Here is a 26,491-nt window from a genome sequence, read left to right as displayed (position 1 = left end):
TCATTTCTCAAAGAGTAAAAGTGAGGCAACGTCATCATTACCTTGAGTTAGGGTTGTATATTTTTAAGCCTAATTGGAATACTTTATGGCCTAAGTAACTAAGCCTAATTGAGTTTTCTTCGTTAAATTCAACATATATTGTGGTCTAAGTTAATAAATCTAATTTGAATATTTTCTGATGTTTTGCAAGCAAACTAGCTAGGCGTCCAAATTGTTCAGTAGCTAGGCGTCCAAATTGTTCAGTAGCTAAGCCTAAATGACTTACTTTGTAAGGAGAATGGTTAAGCCTAATGATTTATTTTATAAGGAGAGTAGTTAAGCTTAGTGGGCTTATTTTTATATAGAGTAGTTAAGCCTAATTGCATTTTTTATGTAGAGTAGTTAAGCCTTATTGGATTATTTTATATGCAGAGTAGCTAAGCTTAAATGGCTCATTGTTGCAGCCAAAGAAGCAGAGTTTAACTGTCTAAATGATATATATTGTAAATAGAGTAGTTAAGTCTAATTGGCTTATTTTTATGAAGAGTAGTTAAGCCTTATTGTATTATTTTAAATGCAGAGTACCTAAACCTAAATGACTGTTATTGCAGGCTTAGAAGCTGAGTATGTCATGCCTCAGAAAAACATTAGATATAAGAGATGTGACGTATAGTACTCGAGCCCGGCCCACGAAACCCGCATAGAAATTAACGTTAGGATATATGGGGACACAATAATTCCTATTATCTATATATAGATAATAGGAATACATATATGCATTCCTTATGTAACTGTTCCACTATTTTAACCAGATTATAACTAAGAATAATTTGCATTAATAAATATCGTTAAGTCTAAATTAATGCAATAACTAACTATCAAATCATTTAAATCAGAATTTAAGTGCACTGTTTTCCCTCTCAAGCAATCATCTAACCCTATCACACAAAACTTAATTGCACCAAATAATTTTGAGCGCCCGAAAGAGCAATTAAAACACACAAGTAATTAACTTGAACGCAAAATCCTTTAGTCTAGAAAGGTATAGTTCCAAACCCGGGAAACCTAAATCTTACGTAACATCATCAAACACAGCAAAGGCTCGCTGTGTTTTTAAATGAGTGAGGAAGAAAGTGAAAGTTAAGAATTTTTTTTTCTTAATCTTTGAGGAAGCCCCAGAGCTAACGACCGCGAAGATCCAATATATATGCTATACGGTAAAGGTCAGACTCAGGAAAAAAAAGTACGATTTTTTTAGGAAAAAAAAACAACAAAACGATTTATCTTTGCACTCCTGGGGATTTTGGATTTGTTTGATAGAACAGTGAAAGTGAGATACCGAGCTAGTTTGAGATTACAGATGCTCTGTTTTCACTGGGAGATTTCTGAGCGTTTTTCGCAAAATTTTGCGAAAAGATAATTTTTTTAACTCTTCTTTTTATCTTGCGAAATTACCATTTTGGCATTTTGCATTTTTTTCTTTCTTTATTTATTTTCTTAAAGGGATACGTCGGGATGGTTTTGTTTTCTTTTTTAATCGAAAGAGTGTATAACATAATGAATATAGCAATTGGAACCATGTTTCTCTCTACAATATTAAAGAATATACGAGCAATTAAGTTTCCGTAATGGATGGTAATGGACACTAGGCTTTTCCCGCGAAGTACTGGGAAGTATCCCCATTGGACAAATCCCTCATGTGGTACTAGTCGTCCAATAGGGGTAGCTCACAGTGCTTCGCAGGAAATCCAAACGCGTAGTGTCCATTAAAGAAACTTAATTTCTCGTATCTTCTTTAATATTATAGATAGAAACATGGTTCCAATTGATATCATTCATTATTTTACGTGCTCTTTCGATTAAAAATGTAAAATTTCTAGCCACAGTATCCCTTTAATTGAAAACGTGGTTGAAAAAATTAACCATAACAGCGAAAATTACCTTCTTTCGTATAATTTTTCGCGAAATTCTTTCCCTTAAACAAAAAATCGCCCTGTGAAAACCCAACATTGACGATTAATTACTTGCCCCTTTCACTAAAGGATAAAGTATTTATTAGTTTTAAAGTGACTGATTTATCGTTTCATTAAGATTTTGAAATAAGTTGGAATTTTTTTCTCTCCGCCTTTTTTTTTGGGGCCCAGTTAGGAAATAATTTAATATATTAGATAAATATAAGGTTAATTGCTATTAAGATTTCTAATCGATGTTTTCGTTTTCTTTTTTATTTTCAGAAACTATCGACATTTATTTGTGTAACGATAAGTTTATTCGTAGGAGCCGTCATACTCAGTAAGTTCATTTTTGTTTATTTATTTGTATGTATGCTCGTCTGTTCTATAAACACAGTCAATATTGGTAAATTAGTTCCCGAATTTGACGAAATTGCACGAGGTGAAGGTTCATTAGAACTGGTTTGGTTCAGTTCTTCACCCGTAACATTTTAGCTTACTTATTAACCCCTAATTAAGCATAATTGAATAATAGTATTAAATTTTAAAATTGGCAAAAAAAAAATAATAAATTAATAAATAAAAATGCAGATGTTTCATATTAGTGGGCCCAAAGACAACTTAATGTTTGTTGTCTACACGGACAGTAAACTAAAATATTTCATATATTCCTTGGTTTAACTACCCTATATCTATTTGAATGTAATGAAATGTAGATTTGCATGTAACGTACAAAATAATTACAAGTATAGTGTATTACTTACTGTATATTTAAAATACCATTAGCCCGCATTAGCCAAATATAACGGGGCGATATAATATAACCCGCTTCGAGAAGTCAAAATATACCGCCCAAAAACTTTGACATTTCTTATATTACAAAAAGAAAAAAAATTAAAAACAAATGCATACAATAGAAAAATCAAAATTAGTCAAAAAGTTTTAAAAAATGCAGAAAATTTGTTACGGTGCCTCTAAAGTTATAGGAGCTCTTAATATAACTTCTACGAAAACTTGACTATGGGTTCACCTGGAGTTTGCTCAAATAACTAAGTAGAGAAGACAAGTCCTTAAATGTTTAGATGGAAAGTACATGTTTAAAGAAAAAAATTAATAATATCTGATGGTATATGCCTCAAAAAATTGTACAGTACACCAAAAACTTCAGATTATGGGGGTTATATCGTGAGTTTTCGTGTACCGAGGGGCCAGTCACACAGTATAATAGGCGACAGCATAAACGCTGTACCTTTCGCTGTACATAACTTATAAAAGCTAAAACCAATTACAGGAATTTTAATATTGATTAGCCCCAATGTAATTGGTGTAAAACACACTTTATCTTTCGCTGTACTATAAACTGATTCCATTTTAATGCTCAGAATTATTACACGTATATACGTAACCTATTATCTGTGTACAAGGAATCTAATAGTGATTAGCCTCTCGCATATCATAAGAGTTCAATTTAATGGAAAATTGGCCAAAAATTGTCATTTAACCTTGAGACTAAATTCGCATAAAACATTTAAAAAAATCATAATAATTTTTCGCGACAATACAATACAAGTTGGGAAAACCAAAATATTACCTCTCCGAGGAGGACTACTTACAAACTTACTTACCCAGATATGGAAATGTTTCTTTTTTTAAGAACAAATACTGAAGTTAAAATTTATGAAATATTAAAGCAGTATACAAAGCATAGCAAATATACTGTAAATCAGACGGCATTTTACATCCAATAAGGATATACTTGTACACATTAAAATCATCCGATGGGGGAAAAACGGGAAATGAAGAGCTAAACCTTTGGAGGGATATTACCTTTACGTTTTTGTAAAGGCCGAATTTTCTACTCCTCAACTGTATACCCTCTATGTTCAAAGCCATATTCACAACAGGGTTGCCATGTAAACACTATCCTCTCGTTTCACCTCAACAATTTTCTTAGTCTGTCAACATGACTGTTAACGTTACATAACATCAAAGCTTATTTGTGGCTACACACACTGGAAGTAAATGCGCACCATAAATAGCATGAAAACACGAAGCTATAATCCGATTACGATCAGACCTTTCACTGGTCTGGGCTGCGTCCAGCAGAGCTCCCCAAAATGACAGCGGATTTTGGAAAACGGTTACCGGTGAGATCTGTCGTCATAGCTTTTTTCCGGTCATCGGTGTTTTAAAAATGACGCTAGCACAATAAAGCGTGCAAGGTACCAAGGCTTAACAAAAATTGTATGATAACATATTTAAAGAGATAGATAACAACGTCTTTTATAATTAAAATTAGAAAGTAACATGTCTCTTAAAATTCTCGCGTCATCAAATGCTTTCACGCCAATTAAATAGCTATAGTCCCATCAGAATCAGCAAGAGCTATTTGTATTAATTCCTCCATGTTTTTTCGCCAAGCTGAGAACTACGCGTTATACGTCACGTTTTCCCAAAACCCGACTATTTTCTTTGAAGACCGCGCTGGCTCAGCGCTGAGCACCGTGACGTCAAATTCAAGAGCAAAATCCCGTCCTGTACGACACTGCTAACAGCGCTGAGCTCTGCTGAACGCGGGCCAGATATCCACCATGATTATAAACTCTAAGCCTAATTATTTAACAGTGTATTTAACTTTCGGCTCACTCTGAACCGTTAATGTCTCTGCATTACAGAAACGAAAACCAAACCCAAGCGTTTACTTTTTGGTTCACTAGGCCTATTGACAAATAAAAGTACATTTGACCAATATCGTTGCGTTCGTTTTGAAATCACTATAGAAAGGATTATGCTATAAACAGATGTAGTATAGCTTAAGTAATATATAAACATCCATTTCAAATAACAATATTAAAAAACATTCTCGGAATATCAAAATGAAACAGAGCTTTAAAGCTACAAAAGTACTAAATGCATCGTAATTACGAAAAAGATTTCCACATATTCACTTTATATTATGAAAAAGTGAATATTAAGGTTCTGTAGGATTTCTTAACACATCAAAACAAAGCGAACTGCTAACTCGGCGCACTAGTGTGACAACGGACAGACACACACAGACAAAAAAATAGACTGCATTTTAACTCTTTCCGTTTTAATTTTGAGTTTAGAAACAAGATTATCTTAAATATTAAAATAAATATAATTAATATTAAATATTTTCTTCGTTAGTTGTTCGCCTTATTGAGCGTTACATCGTCTTGATAAAGAACAATTAAACATTCTTGAGAGACTTGACTAATATTGGCGTTTAAAATGAAGCATACGCCGGTTGCTTCACCTTATTCTAATAGGTAGTATATAACGATTTCGAATCGCAGCTATGGATAAGAACAGCGCAATTGCGTGAACCTTTGGTGGAAGCCCCGCCATTGGGAGGCCGGACGTTTCTCGTAACCCTGGCCGATCGCCGCGTATGTCTTAACCTTAACGATGATGATGGAGTAGAAGCCAGGTGTACAGACTGGTGTCCATGTGGGATGGACAAAAACTATGACCAGAAGATGGTGGTGTAGAAGCCAGGTGTACAGACTGGTGTCCATGTGGGATGGACAAAAACAATGACCAGAAGATGGTGGTGTAGAAGCCAGGTGTACAGACTGGTGTCCATGTGGGATGGACAAAAACGATGACCAGAAGATGGTGGTGTAGAAGCCAGGTGTACAGACTGGTGTCCATGTGGGATGGACAAAAACAATGACCAGAAGATGGTGGTGTAGAAGCCAGGTGTACAGACTGGTGTCCATGTGGGATGGACAAAAACAAAGACGAGAAGATGGTGGTGTAGAAGCCAGGTGTACAGACTGGTGTCCAAGTGGGATGGACAAAAACAAAGACCAGAAGATGGTGGTGTTAGAAGCCAGTGAATACAGATTGGTGTTCATGTGGAATGGACAATTGACTAGTCAGATGAAATAGTAGTGGCCAGTTGAATTGTGGATAGCCTCAAGTTTTGAATTTTCCGGGAACTGTGAATGCGGTCCGGAAATGGCGAACACATTTGCTTCGATTCGGAAACTGCGAACGCGGTCCCCTGGGGTGTAAGTCAATAACAACAGCCTGACACACACACACACACACACACACACAGACATGCCTGTCGATTTTAGAACCTCTCCGTGACATACGTCACTCGGAGAGGTAACAATCACGGAGTATGGACGGAAGAATATAACCTTTGACCTTTTTGCATTGTATTGCATTATACATTTTGTCGTTGATTTCCCGTATTATGAAAGACCAACCGTTTACGGTCATTTGAAAGAGAGCCTGCGCTTGTCATTTATCCCAAAATTAACTTCACTACATTGAATTTAGTAACTAACGATATCAATAAAAAGCACTCGTCTCTACCCCCTACCGTATTTCAGAGAGTCACACACTTGAAACTTCATTTTATCATTTATCGCAAATCAAATATACAATTCTGTTTTAAATAACTAACAGTATCAATACTCGTTCTATATTAACTTTGAAACAAGAATGAAAACTTCAAATCTATGATCCGATAACGATTAGCCCTTTCACTGATCTAATTGCTACCATGATGCTTTCTTCTATTATAAAATCTAAATTTGATTATTTAAACGTGTATTTAACTTTCGGTTCACTCTGAACCGTTAATGTCCCTTCATTACAGACACGATAATCAAAACCCAGAGTTTACTCCACCTCAGGTCTCAATTATTTACTCTTTGGTTCACTAAGCCTATTGCGGATCAATCTTGATTTACCCGATAGAATCGAGGCCATAGCTTTCGTCTTGAAATACCTAAACCAAGGATTATTCTATATACAGATGTAGTATAGCTTAAGTAATATATAAACATCCATTTCAAATAATAATATTAAAAAACATCCTTGGAATATCAAAATGAAACAGAGCTTTAAAGCTACAAATGTACTAAATGCATCGTAATTACGAAAAAGATTTCCACATATTCACTTTATATTATGGAAAAAGTGAATATTAAGGTTCTGTAGGATTTCTTAACACATCAAAACAAAGCGAACCGCTAACTCGGCGCACTATACTAGTGTGATAACGGACGGACACACACAGACAAAAAATAGACTGCTTTTTAACTCTTTCCGTATTAATTTTGAATTGAGAAAAGAGATTATCTTAAATATTAAAATAAATATAATTAATATGTAATATTTTCTTCGTTAGTTGTTCGCCTTATTGAGCGTTACATCGTTTTAAAAAAGAATAATTAAACAACCTTGAGAGACTTGACTAATATTGACGTTTGAATTGAAGGATATGACTTAGGGTTGTAAATTTTCCGGAAAAATAAAACGCGGAAAATTTTCCGGAAACTTTTCCGGAAAATTTTCCGCGAAGAGGAAAATTTTCCGCTAATCGGAAAAATATAAAACTAGCAATTATGTGAGCTTTGAGTCAATTTATCCAACTTTTAAAGATTTAAAACATTCTCCAGTTATTTTGCCATCTTTAGTAGATTTATTAAAGTGTCACCAAATATTAGTGGTTGATTTTCCCATAATTTGTGACTTTAAACAGGGTTAACAAACTTCATTAACAACATAACACCTCGTTTCCCTTACAATGACGCAGACCATCACTATCCTTTACGCCTGATAATTTTAGTTTCACTTAGGTCTTTTAACGGTTAGGTCTCGACTCTCTAACGCCTTATACCGTCATAAGAGCAAAAAGTAACCCTATGCATGCAAGCGATAGCATATGAGTGAGCTTTTCCTATAGAGAATAGGGGTCACTAGACTCTGTTCCCTTGGACAATTTTTTACCCCTCCGAATTCACCTAAAACCAAATAATGAATGTTTTGAAAAGAAAGGCAATTGAAAAATTTTAAAGTTTTAACTTTTTAATTGAAAAACCGGTAGCGGAAAAATACGGAAAATTTTCCGGAAAAATATAGCTCGGTCATTTTCCGGAAAATTTTCCGAGCGGAAAATTTTCCGCGGAAAATTTTCCGACTTACAACCCTAATATGACTGTTGTTTCGACTTACTCAAATAGGTAGTATATAAAGGATTCGAATCGCAGCTGTAGATAAGAACATCGCAATTGCGTGAACCTTGGAGGAAGACCCCTCCATTGGAAGGCTAGACGTTTCTCGTAACCCTAGCCGATCGCCGCGTATGTCTTAACCTTAAGGATGACGGTGGTGTTAGAAGCCAGGTGTACAGACTGGTGTCCATGTGGGATGGACAAAAACAAAGACCAGAAGATGGTGGTGTTAGAAGCCAGGTGTACAGACTGGTGTCCATGTGGGATGGACAAAAACAAAGACCAGAAGATGGTGGTGTTAGAAGCCAGGTGTACAGACTGGTGTCCATGTGGGATGGACAAAAACAAAGACCAGAAGATGGTGGTGTTAGAAGCCAGGTGTACAGACTGGTGTCCATGTGGGATGGACAAAAACAAAGACCAGAAGATGGTGGTGTTAGAAGCCAGGTGTACAGACTGGTGTCCATGTGGGGTGGACAAAAACAAAGACCAGAAGATAGTGGTGTTAGAAGCCAGGTGTACAGACTGGTGTCCATGTGGGATGGACAAAAACAAAGACCAGAAGATGGTGGTGTTAGAAGCTAGGTGTACAGACTGGTGTCCATGTGGGATGGACAAAAACAAAGACCAGAAGATGGTGGTGTTAGAAGCCAGGTGTACAGACTGGTGTCCATGTGGAATGGACAAAGACGAGAAGGTGGTGGTGTTTAGAAGCCAGTAAGTACAAACTGGTGTCGATGTGGAATGGGCGAAAGACTAGAAGATGGTGGTGTTTAGAAGTTAGTAAGTTCAGATTGGTGTCCATGTGGGGTGGACAAATGAACAGAGTTGTTAGACAGGCAATGGAGTAATAGCCTGTAAGTGGAATACAATTTCCGGGACTGTAAATGCAGTCTGGAAATTGAATACACGTTTGCTCCGATTTGCAAACTGCGAACGCGGTCACGTGGGTGTAACAACGGACAGACAGACACACACACAGACAGACAGACACACAGACACGTCGAAATTAGAACCTCTCCGTGACATACGTCACTCGGAGAGGTAATAACAGGACCTGAACATCGGGGACCCTTTAAACGTTAACTTATTAACTATAAAGTATTCTCCGCCTGACGCTGTAACTCCAATGTAGATAACGGTATTGAGGCCCTAGTTGTTTTATAAGACATTAAAAAATACCACTTCTTACCTGGCAAAAAGGGAAGGCCGTTTAGAAGGTCGTTCGGGCCATCGACATCCCTAGAGAGAAAGAAAGAAAGAAAAAATGTTAATAAACCGTCAGGTTAACGTGGCAGCGCAATTAAAATAAACCATAATGATAGACTAGATGGGTTAGTCGCATTCGGGTTAATTTGTCGAATTCCCCTATAGTTTTTTTAACATATTGGCCGATATTCGCGCGCAAGCCTCGAGCCCGCCAGGCAGACTAACTCGCGTTACAAACAAGACCCGAATAAATTAAAATTCTATATGAACCTCGTCACTAACGTTACCTTTCAGCGTTATCAGTAGCTAAGGGTTGGTTTGTGTTTAACAGGATATCAGTGTCAAGTTAAGTGGTAAAACGTCGTACACAATCGCCCACATAATAAAAAAATAATATAATTAAGATTTTTTAAAAATGAAAGAAAAAAGAATTAAGTTAATCCCAAGCCGGCCTAAATTTTCTAGTGCAAAATATTTGGGGAGTTCTTAATTGCAATTTATTTAATGTAACGAATTAAATTTTTGTTTCAAAATATGGAGGAATGAGGTTTACCGTTTAAGTGTATGAATTTGAAAAGGGATAGCGAAATACACCAGGTTACAATTTATAATTAACAATATGTTATATTGGCAATTGCTTTTCTATGGACATTGTTTTCACCCAAGTGTTGCTGCCACACCGTTGGTGAGCCCGGATATTGTAGATAAAAATGATAGCAGTTCAGTTTGAGTTAGAACTTGGCTTACAGAGGGCCTGACAACACTTCTCTGAAGTAGTTAAAGCTAAGAGAAAGGGGGGGAATTTTCTCTAGCCCCAACAGCGAAAACTATAAGATTTGAATATAAAAAGAACCCTTATAATATATGAGAACGTTCAAAAAAGAACGGGCTGTAGCGCCGTAATCACAGGCTTTTACCACTTCTGATATCCCGCGCATTTCCACCCACAATAGATATTATAAAGAAGTTTCCACCAGGGGAGCTCACGACCCTCACGTAGACCTTCCATCTCTGTTTTTCCCCTGACTCACTTCAACAAGTTGAGAGACAAAACGAATATAATGCCTATTACTGGCAAGAATATAACAACAAATTTCTCAGGCATTAAATGGGTTCTTGATATATAAATACCGAAAATACACTTAGAAGCAAGAACTTAAGGCTGTCAAAATTCACCTAAAACAAACTCTTATATTTCCAAAAATTATTAGTTGTTGTTCAAGACAAATATGAACAACATACCTTTTAAACGTCCCCATAACGTAAATTATCTCCAAAAACGTACCAACAAACTGCTAATTTTTCCTGCGCCGTACGATAGCTCAAATTATGGAATGATCATTAATTTTCGTGGTACACGTCATTATTAACCATTACCACATTACGTAATCAGCGCTTATCCCCAATCCCATTGTTTTTCGAATTAAAAGGCATAAGGGCCGCGCGTTTAAGCGGATTTTTAAGGGTGGGAATAATTTAGTGATCTATAGCTATGGGGCAAAAAAGACAAAAACTGTCAGATCTGTAGCAAAAAAAAAATAATAAAAATAAAATTGAAAAGTCAAAAATATATATATTGAATTTACACGCATGGATGAACAAGGGGTTTCTGAACAGTTTGTCTTTAATACCCTTGTAGGAGGTGAAAGGGCCAACAGAATTCCAATGATAATATTAAGAATTTAAGTACTTTGGCAAATAAAAAAAATATATTTAAGTTCAATTATGGCGTGGTTGTCCTATAAAAATGCGAACGCGCGCTTATGGGTTTCAAGTATTCGTTTAAATTTAAACCAAAGTCACTTGACACTTCCTTCAAAGGCAAAAGGCATACTATTAAGTTTGTTAATTTATTCCCAAGACACTACTGTGTATGTATCAGAAATATCTTTTAACTTAAATGGATAGTAGTACCTACATAAATGAACCATTGAAAATTTTGAATTCAAAAATTTCTCTTTCCTTATTATAATTTGAGAAATTTAAATTTTAAAATTTACTCTTTATAAAAAATATTGGATGAAGTCTTAAAACAAAAGGCACGTTTATGACGTCACGCACGGTGCGCTAAATAGGGTTACAATTATTTTCCACCAAAGAGTGACATAGCTAGAGATGTGAAATTACCGTAATTTGAAATTGGGAAAACTTCAAAACGTTTTGGTAAATTACCATTGTAAAATTACGGTATGATATTTAATAGAATATGTAATTTATGGCGGTATTTGGTAAATTACTGGTAAGTTACGGAGGATGGTAAATTACCAACTCACACCTCTAGTTATGACGTCATTAGTAAGATACACTGAGGGCTGTGTCATATTTATTTTCGGTACTAAAAATATTTTCTATTTCCAAACAGGCTCAATTTTCGCATAATTTAAAGGTTACGTTATAGTCAAAATTATAATGCTACTATCCCTTTGAATAACTTACAACTTGACGGAATCTTAAATCACGCGCCAAGAGTTTCCGCATAAAATTTTTAAGTTCCGTTTGGTATTCGGAAATAAGCTAAAAATAAAATTTAAATTATTATAAGAAATAAGGCGGTTCCCTTCCCTAAAAACCGGATGGAGTTATTTATATACATATATATTATACAAATATATTATACAATGGGAATTTCTGCATGCATGTAGCTTGAATTTCTAATTTAAGGCTTTTGTTTATTTTAAAGATAATTAAATATACGAGCAGTCACAGATGTATGTATATTATTATAATTCTATCTGTTACATCACTAAGGTTTAAAACTCTATATCCATTCATTGAAAAATACAGGGTGTTTCTGATAAGTCTGACATAAATTAAAGGGTGTGTTCTTAGGGTGTGAGTAGAGGGAAAATGGAGATTATGATGCGATTTGCAAAATATTGTACAAATATTCATGTACAAACCTTTCAACCAACTATAAACAATGCAGGGTGTTTCTTTCAAGTCTGCCTTATCAGAAACACCCTGTATAAAACTAGTTTCCAATGAAAAGGCTCACCCTATAACTTATCAAGGTAATAACAGAGCGCATATCACGTTCATTACAAACGAAAAATTTCAGTGAAAGTTCATTATAAGAAGTTAAGTAACATGAAAAAAAAAATACTTCGGTATTTTTTACCCTTTGAACACGATCAATCATCTTCAAACTAGATTATCCGCGGATAAATTCTCTACTTATCACGCTAGCAATAATCTCGAATAATTCGTTACATAATATCCCATTATAAAACCTCAAAAAGTGAATTATTTCGACCACACAAACACTTAAAGGGCTAGAATTTTTTCATTTTTAATCTGAGTAGCGTACAAAATAATGAATATCTCAATTGGAACCATGTCTCTATCTTCAATATTAACGAAGATACAAGCAAGCAATTGAAGTTTCCGTAATGGTGGGCAATGGACAGTTTTGGACACTACGCGTTAGACCTCTCCTATACTAGATGCCTAGTACCACCTGACAGATTCATCCAATAGAGGTACTTCCCAGTTCGCGGAGTAGCCTAACGCGTAGTGTCCATTTCCATTAGGGAAACTTAATTGCTCGTACCTTCTTTAATATTGCAGATAGAAACATGGTTCCAATTCATATATTCATTGTATTATAAGCTCTTTCGATAAAAAAAACATGAGAAAAGATTGTAGGCCTAGGCCGGAAAGAAAAAAAAAATCTCAAAAATATTTGTCGTAATTTACATTTCATATGAAGAAATTCGAGTGAAAGTAATTTGTATAGTCAGTCGTAATAACATCGTAATTTGTGCTTGTAAATCGGCCTTACAAAACATATTAAATCATCAAAAAGTATGGCAGAATTATTTTCAAAGAGCTACAGAAACGTTCCAAAAACCACAAATACGTTTTTTTTTCAAATAGTGTATCGGGTTTAACTTTAGGAAAATTTTAAAGTAAAACTTCATACACTGTTAGTGGTACAAAGGAATGCTAGAAAACATATCATAAGAAGGGGTTCAGGTAGGGCTGCAAAATATTTAAAAAATTTAATAAATATTAACTGCAAAATATGCGTATAAAAATGACGACACAACAGAATTTCCAAATCCCAGTTACATGAATATTTATCCAAAACATTCTTCATAAATACTCACAAAAATTTTACAATAAAACAGTCCTTAAAATAGCATAGAAATTACACCAAGAAAATACGTCATTTCATAGATTGAAACCTAACCTATAAACAATCAAAATATTTATCGACGAGTTTAAGTATCTCTTGATTTGAAATTTTCTTTATTTATTTTTTCAAGATTCGTTTTAATCGGGCGCCTAGTTGTCCTCTTTTCTCCGCGTGCTATGATAATATTTTCTCTCTCGAGATTCATTTGAAATGAAAACGAAAGTTGCCTTTGGCTCGACATAAAAACTAAAAAAGGTCTCGCATTCCAAGGCAAGACAAGACATCAGAGTCTTTGTTGATCTAGTACATACATTAATTAAACTAGATTCGTAATATTCATTCCGAATGCAATCATAAACAACTATTTAGATTTACTCTTAATGTAATGAGTGGGTTTCTAGTTTTGATATTCTTTAATTAAAGAAAGAATTTTAATTAATAAGTGGATGGAAGTAAAAAATTTAAAATTTAAATATCGAGTAAATAATTTGCATAATTTGCAAAATGAAATAAATTTTAATTGGAATTTGGATCAGTTAAAGAAAACCTCTTTAATTTAAACTAGCTGTATTTAGTTTTTGACTAATATCTGTTCTAAAGAAAAAAAACCCTTAATTTAAATTAACTGTATTTAATTTGTGACTAAATAGTATTTCAAATAATTTAATGTTTCAAACAATATTAAAGCTTAGAGGAGAGATGCGAGATGGAGTAGAATTGTTCGTGGGCCATGAAAGTCTCCCAGAGTAACTTGCGCATGCTCATACCTTTGGTAAGGGATTGTTGAGTGCTGCCGCGTAGCGCCATTTAAAAATAGAAGCTAAATTTCAGGAACTAGCTAGCCAGGTTATAAGTAATAAGATTACCACTCCATTTCACCTCTGTCCTCTAAGATTAAAGGAGATCCGAGCCTCGTTGCCATTACTTCATAGAGAGGCTTAAAAGCGTGGGCTTCAGTAATAAAACCTAATTGCTCGCAATATACATAATTACAATTAAATTACACTAAATTAAACGTCAATTCTCTTGAATGTTTATATTTAGTACACTTATTTCTAAAATCCCACTCCCTGTATAAGGAAAATAAATTAAATATGGTTAACATTTGACAACTTAATAATAATTAATATCTTCCCTAAAGGCCTTCTTTATAAAATCACGACGTAGCTCAAGGGTGCATTTAGAGCTCTGAAATTATTTACCAACCACAAGTCCACGTAAACAATTTTTAAAAAATTATTTTCCCACACCTCACTCGCCGACCAAATTACAAGCATTCTAAATAACATCAGAAGTATATAATACTTCCATTCCAGAGAGGTGTACCACCATAAAGTGGGAGGGGTAATTGTAACATGATTCTTCCCAACATCCTTTAACATTTGGAGCAAGGTTACGCGATAAATAGTTCCCACATCATTACTCTATTGGCGCTTAACTATTTGCCAAGGCACACGCATGCGCTTGTGCGTTTTTGTCCAGCGTCAAGACAATCAAGGTTTGTGCAGGGTTGATTGCTGGGGAAATTAGTACCACCAAATAGTTATAGAATTCACCCCAGCACGGTGCGATGCCCATCTGAAAGAAGTTTGATGAGCAGGAGAGCAAACAAAAAGATATACATGAGCCTGGGAAGAATCATGTTACATAACTAAAGTATTAAGAGAATACACGGTGTCATCCTTCTTCTATTATCCCCTTCTGATAACATCAATAACATTAGGTTCCCCTTCAAAAAATAAGAAAAAAAAACGTAATTGGCAATGTATTACAAATAGAGGCTGTTAAGCAAAATGGCATACGTTAAAAAAATAATAATAAAAAAATGGCCCAAAAGTCAACACCTAAAGATCACTAAATTAGTATGCATAAATCATATTAACAGATGGGTGTATTATATACCTTAAGAAAAAAAAACTGTTTATCAAGTATCAACCCCCAAAAATTTCCGCCTGTCTTTTTTAACTAGTCAGACAGCTTTTTATTGGAGAAATATTTCGAAAAATTCACTTAAAATTTATATATTTTACGTTAATATATTGTGAAAAATGGAAAAATTATCTTTTACTTTTGCTTTTGTATATATCTAAATTAGTTTAAAAAATACTTGACTTTAAATTTAATCTACCCTTAATGTTAATACAATATATACTAGGTTTTGCGGTAAAAATCGTGCAAATACCTCGCCCTACTGTTTCAATGTTTATTAATTGTTTGAGTTATAAATTATACTTAACAATATCAGGAGTTTAGCCTAAAGGTATGGGTTTCCTTTGGAAATTTTAGGGGTTTAAGGGTAGGTATAAAATAATATTATATATAAGGATATTAATATTTATAAATTTTATCTTAAAATAATTAATAATAACAGGAATACATACATCTAATAAGAATCATTGTGCAAAATGTCTCGAACGTTAATTTCTATGCGGTTTTGTAACCAACCAATGAAATTAGAGTTTGAAAGATTATGACCTCATTCAAACTCTAATTTCATTGGTTGGTTAGCAGCAAAGCGAAGTCAGGCGAGGTGCAAGGCGCAGCGAGATAGAGTATTCGCGAGCTAAAATTCTTCAAACATATTGTTATTCTAGCACTTGAAAACTTCCCACAAAACCCGACTAGATACGTTGAGAAAAATGGCAGCACACTTATTCCAATTAGCTATATGCATTCCTGATAATAAATAAATAAAATTTTGTATTTTGAAACTTCTCACTCCGAATTTAATTATTTTTATTATTTAATAATACAAAACTGAGGAGTATGAAGGTTCTAATTATAGGCGGATCAATTAATACCCTTAGTCGCCACTATGATAGCCTTAAAAGTATTAAAAGTGGCGCTAGTTACCTACAACAAGTATACTAATTTAAAAATATAACTTATCTTTTAATATGATTAAAACAAATTAATTCCATGAAAAATAATTAAAATCAGGGTAATTAAAATTAATCAAAGTTCTACTAACATTATGACCTGGTTTATGCATCTATCTGAATTTCTTCACATGTTGAAAAAAAAAGTAAATACAAAGCTACTTTAAATATTTCCCTATCGAATATAAACATTCAAATTCCTTTTTCAAAAATTCAAAATTTCCAAATAAATTATTTCGCTATAAATGTACTAAAATTTCTCTGGCTCAAGGCAAGTCCTTAAACTTATGCTGATCACTTTCTCCATATTGGAATAAATGAAGAAAAACCAGGGAACTAGGTCTAAAGTCTCGTTCATCGAGTACACACACTCCCAAATAAGTTTCCAAATAATGTTCTTGTAATATATGTACGTCTATATATAGACAGAAACACCGCGTAAATTAAATATTAAAATTCCCTAGCATCGAATTAAATTTCACTTTCTCCTTTCGTAATTTTAATTTGACCTTATTTACAAATTAAGGGGGTTTTCCAATAAGTTAAATATCTATAAAAAAAGTTTATCTAATACCCAAAGTTTTTCATAATAAAACCGATTTTTATTGAATTTACTTATATTTTCAAGTGTAAAAGACCAGATGTTATATGAACCGTAACGTTTAGGTAATAATTTAAAAGAGCTCGGTTTTAATTTATTGCAACATTAAATTTCAATATTATGTTCTCGGTCTTGTAATTCCGTTTCTTAGACTAGACCAAGTGGTAGGTGATTTATGCTAGAAAAAGGGTTAATTTATTTGAGTCAGACCCTTTTGAAACTGGTTAAACTTTAATATGTTATTACAAAAGCAAAACTATGGTTTTAGGTGGAAATAAAACCGTCCTAAACTGGTTCATTCCTAACCAAATTTTGCCAATATACCCGATCAAATTTTGCCAATATACCCGATCAAATTTTGCCAATATACCCGATCAAATTTTGCCAATATACCCGATCAAATTTTGCCAATATACCCGATCAAATTTTGCCAATATACCCGATCAAATTTTGCCAATATACCCGATCAAATTTTGCCAATATACCCGATCAAATTTTGCCAATATACCCGATCAAATTTTGCCAATATACCCGATCAAATTTTGCCAATATACCCGATCAAATTTTGCCAATATACCCGATCAAATTTTGCCAATATACCCGATCAAATTTTGCCAATATACCCGATCAAATTTTGCCAATATACCCGATCAAATTTTGCCAATATCAACGACCATTCTAAGCCCACTTGATCACACCTGGTCCATATTTAGCATTACCCGAAACATGCTTTTATACATCAAACAAAACCCCTGACTTTTTTTAGGAAATTATTTTAAATCCCTGACATATCACTAACATTTCCGCCTCATTATCCAAATCCCTGACTTATCCAGGTTCCGTAGGAGCCCTGCTATATATTCTGAACGGAATGTGTCAAATTTAACAATTATGAATAATAATAACAACATAAAAACATCTTCGGATGACTTCCCTAACAAGGCATGAATGATTAATGCGTTGTAAAATACCATATCAACCTCCTTATTCCGTAATCAAATACTTCCTAGGGTTCTTGGACCGTGAGTTTAGAACTTTGAAAGTTTAGATCGTAGCCCCAGATCGAGAGTACCTATCCTAGCGTGACAACAAAGATGCTAGGTATTCATGTCCTCGCTTCTTTGTGACATAAACAAAAACATCTTGTTGGGAATAAATTCACCATGAATCATTGAGTAGATAGATCATAACGGTTCCAGATTCATCTCCAGAGTCGAAAGTTCTTGAAACTTAAGTTTATTTTACTGTAAGTCTTGTAAAAACTAACCCAGACTGTCCTGGTATAACGAGGTCGACTAAATCAAAAATATTTTTACAATCTGGGACTGGGATGGGTGTTCAGAAACGTCAGCGATAGACGCTTCGTTTGAATGTTTTCGTGTATTTTGACCTTAAGTCGAGTTAACTTAATGTTTAAACAAATACTAAAGCAATTAAAATGGCACGCCTTTATTAAATATCAAAGATTAAATATTGAGTTTGTTTTAGAAAAGTCAGAGGTTAATATATTATAAACTAAAAAATTCCAAAACAAATGTTAAAATGTTGCTTGGGAATTCTGATATTTTTCAAAATTCATATTTTCCGGGAAAAATTCTTTAATCAACTTAGAAAATTTCCCGTTTTCGTATTTTTGTGCTGTTAATCTCTAAATATGTACAACGAAAGACAAAAGTAAAAAAATCTTGCAACATTAAAGAAAACATTTGAAATTTAAAAGAAGCCAGTATGTACTTTTGGTGCATTTAATATGGCTAAATTAGAGTACAAAATTTTGTTAGGGTCTTGCCTTTTGTAGTCTTTACCGGATTTAAACGGAACTAATTTCAATATCAAACCATAACATTATCGTACAATGTACCCTGTCTATGGTCCTATATAAGACCTGGAAACATAAATAGCTGAAGTTAATAATTATATCAATTAATGAAATAATTACTAACTTAAATAATCCCAGAGGACGCAATATAGAAAACATCCGTTTCCACGCTTAATTTAAATATATTTAATGATACGCATATGCCTATATTAAAATCACATTAACCCTGCAGAAAACAGGCAATTAACCATATTTCTATTTTTGTCCATTACAGTTACCAATTTTGGCTCGGATTGGCGAGTCGGAGTGGCCACCATATCTAGTCCCTACCGCGCTTTCTCAACAGAGAAAATTTCGGCAGATATAGGAGTCCATATTGGTCTTAACAGTGTCAACATTACGCTCAAAGGTAAGCGTAAGCCTCAAACTAACCCTAACCCCAACACTTAATTTAAACAATTAACATTCCAAAATCTAATTTTGATTACATCCTTTTATCTTCTAGCCACTCCTGTTCATAGGCATAATGAAGAAATTAATTATAACGAGAGATTCTACTGGGTAGGAGGTATGTGACCTTTCTTGACCTCAGAACAAAATTAATCTTATTAAACTAGAGGTTAATGAATTCTTTGTTTGTTTTGATCTTTTTTCGGATATTTAGCTACTCAAGTTAAAGACGAATACAGAAAAGCTTTAGTGAAAGGATTACCTTTCCCCATTCTCACAATAGCCGAATACCTCAGCCAAGATATTGAAGGATTTTCTTGGGGGAGGCGGTATCGATTAGCCGGTTATTATACGTATATACTCTTGTGGTAAGTCAGATTTTGCTTTATTTTAATGAATCTTTAAAGAGATTGAGCAATATATGTTAGAATCAATTAAGTCAAACCTAAACATTCGTTCCCATCTTGAATTATCAGCGATTACTATTTTCTCTATTAGAATTTACTAGATAGTATCCCTCCACTACAGTTTCTTACCAGCTGAAATTTCAATGTGGAACGTAGCGTTAAACTCAATGGTGCAATTTGAGTTTGTTAATCAAAATTAGTGATAGGTACAAATCGATATGATATCGGTATCGGTGACCGATATGGCACTTTAATCGATATATTGGTTCAAGGTTAACTTACCGATTAATTGGTTCGAGCATAAATTATAGATTTTTTACCAATCAATCAGTACAAGCTTTATTAACCAATTATTACCGATTAATCGGTTGGAGGTTAATTTACAAATTTTACCGATTAATCGTCGGTTCTAGGTTAATTTACAGATTTATCGGTTAATAATCGGTAAAAATCGTTCGATATCGATTTCATTGAATTAAATAATCGGTTATCTCGTCGAGTTTAAATAATCGGTTAAAACCGGTGTCGGTTTTAATAAAACTTCGATATCGACATTAGTTAACCTAATTTACGATAGCGGACATCACTAAATTCAAAATGATAGGAAAAAATACGATATCACAGAACATTGTCTCTGACATCCTATAAGGTTTGACCGGGGTTGACAAAACCTTTCAAAATATATTGCTCAATCTCTTTCAAATAATTAAAAACAAATTACTTTTTCTTCACTGTATATCATTAAAGGCCGACTTCCATCGAAAAGGGTTCTTACGAACTGAAAACCGTGCATCGAGAGTAACAATGGAGCGACCGTGCCGATTTTCGAATCCCCGCTGGACAAAATTTTGAGGGGTTCTTACGAACTGAAAACCTTGATACGGGGGTTCTTACGAACTGAAGATAAACAATAGATATTTTCCTTCAGAGGGTCGTAAAAATCGGGAATAAAATATTTAAGAGACTTTCTATTGTTTATCTTCAGTTCGTAAGAACCCGCATAGCAAGGTTTTCAGTTCGTAAGAACCCCTCCAAATTTTGCCCCAGTGGGGACTCGAAAATTGGCACGGTCGCTCTATTGTTAAGAATCGATGCACGGTTTTCAGTTCGTAAGAACCCTTTTCGGTGGAAGTCGGCCTTTAAGCGTGTCTACATTATAAGAACTGTATTTAACCTCATATCGTCTTTGGTTAAGCCTATATAACCCACAATTCAAGTAAACAAATCTTTCAATGGGTTCCTTCAATGTCTTAGCCGTCGGTCTTAGGATCGGTCATGTCCTCATTAAAACTATCATTGATAGAAACCCACACGTTTTTACGCAATCAAGTTCTTAATTATCTTCAGTAAATTGTACAAAAATGCGGTTTTTTTAAATGCCTTTAACGATCATATTTTACTACTAAGATAATGACGTGTCATTTCTTCACAATAGTAAGCGCAAAACCATTAACCATCGTCAAAGATCTAGTCTTTCCCACGCATTTAAATCGAAAATGATTAAATTCATAATTTATATTCAAGCACCCCTAATTAAAAGTAAAAAGTTGAGACGCTGTTTACTATGAAAAAAGATTTAAAGGTAAACCATAAGTTTATGAGATATTTTTCCATAAGTATGACACTAATGCTAGAGACTTACTGGGTGGGAGATAGTTGGAGAACGACGCCAGAATTGACTACAATCCGTTTTGTAGTCCATCTTCCTATTTAGTCTGTAGGCATTTTACAGCGCCAAGAAGTGTTATCTAGTTTACTAGGGAGAAGATATAAATTCGCCACATTTCCAGCTTTATCTCCAGTAAAAACGTAGGTCCGGAGTTAATCCCGCCTCTAAATTACAACCAGCATCTCATTAGTTCTTGAAAACTCACGTCAGCGAGATTGAATGATGAAAACTACGTATTTTCCTTCTGAGGAGAGGCGAAATAGCCCGGCCTCCTTTTACGTCCCCCCCCCTTGTATTTTGAAAGGGGGACTGGGACTATGGCGCGCGAATACTTAGGCATCTTATACCTTCTCCCTAATAAACTAGATATCGCTTCTTGGTTACACTAAGTCATTTCATGACGAGCTTTCATTAACCAGTGGCAAACTTATGGAGCATATCCTATGAACCAAGTCAAATTCACAATTAATATATTACACTGATAAGAAATACAATATATCCGTTCTGGATATTTCTTTAATTTACTACATTTGATTAAATATTTATGCAAAATATCTCTTAAGAAAATGCAACTAGAGATACTGTAGTAAGAGAGTTAATCAATCTAGACTAGTTTTTGGTTTCGCGAAATGTACCCGAGGCTTTGAATCATAAAGAAAGACCCTTGGATGAAATGTTTCGCTTTTTTTAATGCGAGTTAACGCCCTAAAACTTTAAAGAAACGACGATGAAATTAAAAAATGATAACAAAAACTCTTCCGGTGTCGATTTGTAGGTCTCCCCCAATTTTGCGCTTAAAATATACCTTTAAGCGTTATCAGAAAAAAATGAAATCGAAGTTATATATATGTGTCTTTTTGTTTTGGTATAATCGCCCTACTTTTCCGAAAATTCAATGTCGCTATAATATTTTGGATATTTGTAGCCAGGTTGATTGCCCGAATTAATTCTCCCTGAACTTAAAACTGAATTAATTTTCCATTATTCCGAAATTAATTGTCCCTGAACTTAAAACTGAATTAATTTTCCATTATTCCGAAATTAATTGTCCCTGAACTTAAAACTGAATTAATTTTCCATTATTCCGAAATTAATTGTCCCTAAACTAAAAGGTACTTTCCTAAATTAATTGTCCCTAAACTAAAAGGTACTTTCCTAAATTAATTGTCCCTAAACTAAAAGGTACTTTCCTAAATTAATTGTCCCTAAACTAAAAGGTACTTTCCTAAATTAATTGTCCCTAAACTAAAAGGTACTTTCCTAAATTAATTGTCCCTAAACTAAAAGGTACTTTCCTAAATTAATTGTCCCTAAACTAAAAGGTACTTTCCTAAATTAATTGTCCCTAAACTAAAAGGTACTTTCCTAAATTAATTATCCTTAAACTTAAAGGCACTCTTAATTTCCTGAATTAATTATCCTTAAACTTAAAGGCACTCTTAATTTCCTGAATTAATTATCCTTAAACTTAAAGGCACTCTTAATTTCCTGAATTAATTATCCTTAAACTTAAAGGCACTCTTAATTTCCTGAATTAATTATCCTTAAACTTAAAGGCACTCTTAATTTCCTGAATTAATTATCCTTAAACTTAAAGGCACTCTTAATTTCCTGAATTAATTATCCTTAAACTAAAAGGCACTCTTAATTTCCTGAATTAATTATCCTTAAACTAAAAGGCACTCTTAATTTCCTGAATTAATTATCCTTAAACTTAAAGGCACTCTTAATTTCCTGAATTAATTATCCTTAAACTTAAAGGCACTCTTAATTTCCTGGATTAATTATCCTTAAACTTAAAGGCACTCTTAATTTCCTTAATTAATTATCCTTAAACTTAAAGTCACTCTTAATTTCCTTAATTAATTATCCTTAAACTTAAAGTCACTCTTAATTTCCTTAATTATCCTTAAACTTAAAGGAACTCTTAATTTCCTGAATTAATTATCCTTAAACTTAAAGGTACTCAAATATCTGGAATTAATTTACCCTGACCATTTAATAAATTCTCTATTTTCATACTAGTTAGTACATTTCCCTAACCAGTTTCCTCCTCAAAGTCAGTAAGTCAATTTTAATTAATCAAACTCCCAAAAATTAAAAAAAAAAAACGACAACGTCGATTGAATTTACTTCTGTCTCTCAATACCTAAGGGTGCAAAAAAAGGTGGTGTGTCTTTAGTTCTCGCGCTTAATGTCAAATTGCCCGCGGTTAAACTAGCGGCTCGTCTTTTTAAGGTTAATTAGTGTTAAAATCGCGAACAAAGTAGTCTAAACGTGTAGTTAAAATTTCAACCTTAGAAACGGACCGATTAGTAAAGGCTTTAACCCGTTTTAAAATGGAAGGTTTGTTTCATTTCAAGAATCAAGATTAAAAACGTTAAATTGCTTACGAGTTAGATAACTTTGCGTGTCTGGGCCAAGTTTTGTCGGGGATGCATGCCTAAGGGAGTTTCCATTTGCACCAGCCCTGGTATAGAGTTTCATTAAATTAAAACTTAGTATTATTTTAGTGCTCCATTTGGTTATATATTATATTATATTTTATATATCAAATTGCGAGAGACGAATTTTTCAGAGAAATGAAATATAAGATAACGATTCAAAAAGACTTTAAAATTTAAGACAAGGAGGGGGTTTTTTAGTAAATGATTTAAATCTAGTCTATAATGACATATGTGGGTCTTTTCAAAGTTTATACAGGGTGTTTATGATAAGTCTGGCCAGCATAAATTAAGGGGGATGTTCTAGGGTAATTGATTTTGAGTCGAAAATGTTCTATAATACTGTTTTTGAGTTATGATTGGACTGTTTTAGGGATGACCCCTTAATTAAATTAGAAATCATTGTCCTTCCTATTCTTAATTAGATTTAAGGGGTCATCGGTAAAATACTCCGGACAATCATAACTCAAAAATAGTGGCCCTCAGCGCAAAATGTCACAGAGCATTTTTGACTCAAAATTCCCAAATAGCAACCCCCTTAATTCATGCCAGACGTACAAGAAACACCCTGTATACAGTTTGAAATTTATTCCATAGAAAACCAGATAAGTAACGAATATTATATCATGTCAACTTGGCTCTAATACCAATACCAATAAATATTAATTTTCGTGGACTAATAATTTAATATCAATTGACTTATCTGCGATGTTACTTCCGTAAAACAAACCCTATGAATAATTTATGTTTACTTATGTCACTTAGTAGTAGATAATAATTTTTGTGGTGGCACTAATATATCATTTAGCTCATCTGCGTCATTACTTCCTCCTTATAACCAGCTCGTTAAATTTAATAATTGTGAAATATATCTTTCATGCTTTGATTGAATAGACTATACAAAGTTTTATATTGTTTCAGAAGCAAATTTGTACGCTGCGATCTTTCTAGATAAATTTCTATATGTTTTATCCAATGAAAGCTAGGCCTAAGAATCTTAATTATTTCTCGCAATATTTTATCAACTGCTCCGTGTGCGTGTTGTTTCTCACGGTAACATAGCAGTTAAATAATAGTGTTTAATTTGGAAGTTATAACGATACGTCAATCATTACATAGGAAATATCAAGCTTCGATCGTTACAAAATCATTTTGGTTGAATTACTATATTTACGTTTCAAGGTCTTAAGACTTAATTTTAACTGATGTTAATATTTAGTTAAACAAAACCATCGGTTTGTTTCTACCAGGATTCATACAACTTTTGGGAAACCGATTTCCCTGAGATTTCTGAGAATTTCCCCATATATTTCCAGGTGCAAGTCCATATTTGTTTATATTTAGTTGGGGCAACCCTTTCAATCCTCACAACTTTAAAGGTTTTCCCTGAATTTGACTAATAATTATTAATTATCCTCAGTTTTGCCTGCATTTTAGAGTGAACAATTTATTTCCCTGAGTTTTCCATAAATTTTTAGTCAACAATTTATTTCCCTGAGTTTTCCATAAATTTTTAGTCAACAATTTATTTCCCTGAGTTTTCCATAAATTTTTAGTCAACAATTTATTTCCCTGAGTTTTCCAGGTTTTCCAGTTTTGTATGAACCCTGTTCTACACAATTTTGTATTAGCAAGAGCAAATCGAAAAGGGATAGAGCTAAATTCATTTGAGAAAACTGCATCTTAAGCTACTTAAAACCTAACCTAATCACAACACATTTTAATAAACATATAAATTAGTTATTAAATCATCACTATATTAAGAAAAAAAAAACATCTCCGAGTATCACTAATCCTCTCTAATACACATTTAATAACGTAACAAAACGGACCTTACACAAAATCGCGGCCCGTTGTAACAGAACTGTAATATTTCCCAGACAAAAGTTTCCTCAATTAAAAAGCCTAACCTCCAATCAGTCAGTCAGTTTAGTCAGTTAAAAAGTTCTTTGCCGGAAAGGGTGCCTTTAATTGATAAAGAAAATCCCAAATTCATTATCGACAAGCAGAAACCGAATGTCAAGTTCCTCCTAAAATATAAGCCGTTATGATATTCATTTCCTCAAAAAAAAAAAAAAAAATCATAATCACGATCATTTTCCTTTTGACAAATTCTCTATAACTCATAATTTTTTTCCTCTTATTGGTGATCTAAGTGATCTTCCCAGAGTCCGTAATGTCTTTTTTTTACTTATCCTTAAAGAAAAAAAACCCGTCTTGGCCTCAGGGTCCTAAAAGAATTGGGGGAATTTTTTTATTATTATTATCTAAACTTTAAGTACAATTAAATAGAGAGGGGTTTCTTTAACTGCGCATGCACCCCCTATCGTATTTTGAATGGATTGAGTTCGAGATTCCCCTTACGGCACACGCTGTGCATGGCGAAAATGTTTTAAACGGGAAAAACGTGTGGACTAGCTAGATAGCTAGCTACTCGGCGGATGGTAGGAATGTGGGTCAACACTTTCGTTAGCTAGACTGATTGAAAACCAGTCACGTGGTGTAAGACGCGTACCTTCGCGCGTCCCTAGGAAAATTTGTAAATATTGCCAATTGAAAGTGAAAGTTTTTAAGTATTTTTTGAAACCATTAAATGGCAAACAAAGCTTAGAAGATTTTTAAGGTATTTACAAGACATATATTGTGAGCAATTTTTCAACATAAGTATAGCAAACATTTCAATTTATCTAAATATATATCGTTCATATACAACCATGGCCGGAAATAAGCACAGAACACTGGACATTGTCCAATAAAATTTTAAAATGTCCCATAATTTTTCTAAAAATTTACTGGACATTTTGACCAATAAATTTTCCGAGGTTTTCATAGTTTGACTATGAAGATGCGACACTATTTTTACACACTCCAGTGGACAATGTCTAATGTTTCCAGTCAAAAAGGGGGGGACGTCACTGGACACATGTCCTATAATGTTTCCAGTC

General features: G+C 33.8%; 1 protein-coding gene across 3 annotated transcripts in view; it reads left to right on the top strand.

The window, feature by feature from the left end:
• LOC149702899 (dual oxidase maturation factor 1-like) overlaps nucleotides 1–26,491 on the top strand; it is a 57,039-nt gene that overhangs the window by 18,497 nt on the left and 12,051 nt on the right. For all 3 annotated transcript variants that reach the window (XM_089866827.1, XM_089866828.1, XM_089866829.1), the window contains 4 exons: nucleotides 2,214–2,271; nucleotides 18,851–18,985; nucleotides 19,082–19,144; nucleotides 19,241–19,394. In XM_089866827.1, coding sequence (XP_089722953.1) covers nucleotides 2,214–2,271; nucleotides 18,851–18,985; nucleotides 19,082–19,144; nucleotides 19,241–19,394 — 410 coding nt within the window. The remainder of the gene's footprint in view (nucleotides 1–2,213; nucleotides 2,272–18,850; nucleotides 18,986–19,081; nucleotides 19,145–19,240; nucleotides 19,395–26,491) is intronic.

Source organism: Phalangium opilio, unplaced genomic scaffold, assembly GCF_054372755.1.
Source record: "Phalangium opilio isolate 3A_F unplaced genomic scaffold, DU_Popi_V2 ptg000017l_1, whole genome shotgun sequence".
NCBI lineage: Eukaryota > Metazoa > Arthropoda > Arachnida > Opiliones > Phalangiidae > Phalangium > Phalangium opilio.
The sequence above is the reverse complement of the archived record's forward strand: the minus strand, read 5'-3'. Positions and strand labels throughout refer to the sequence as shown.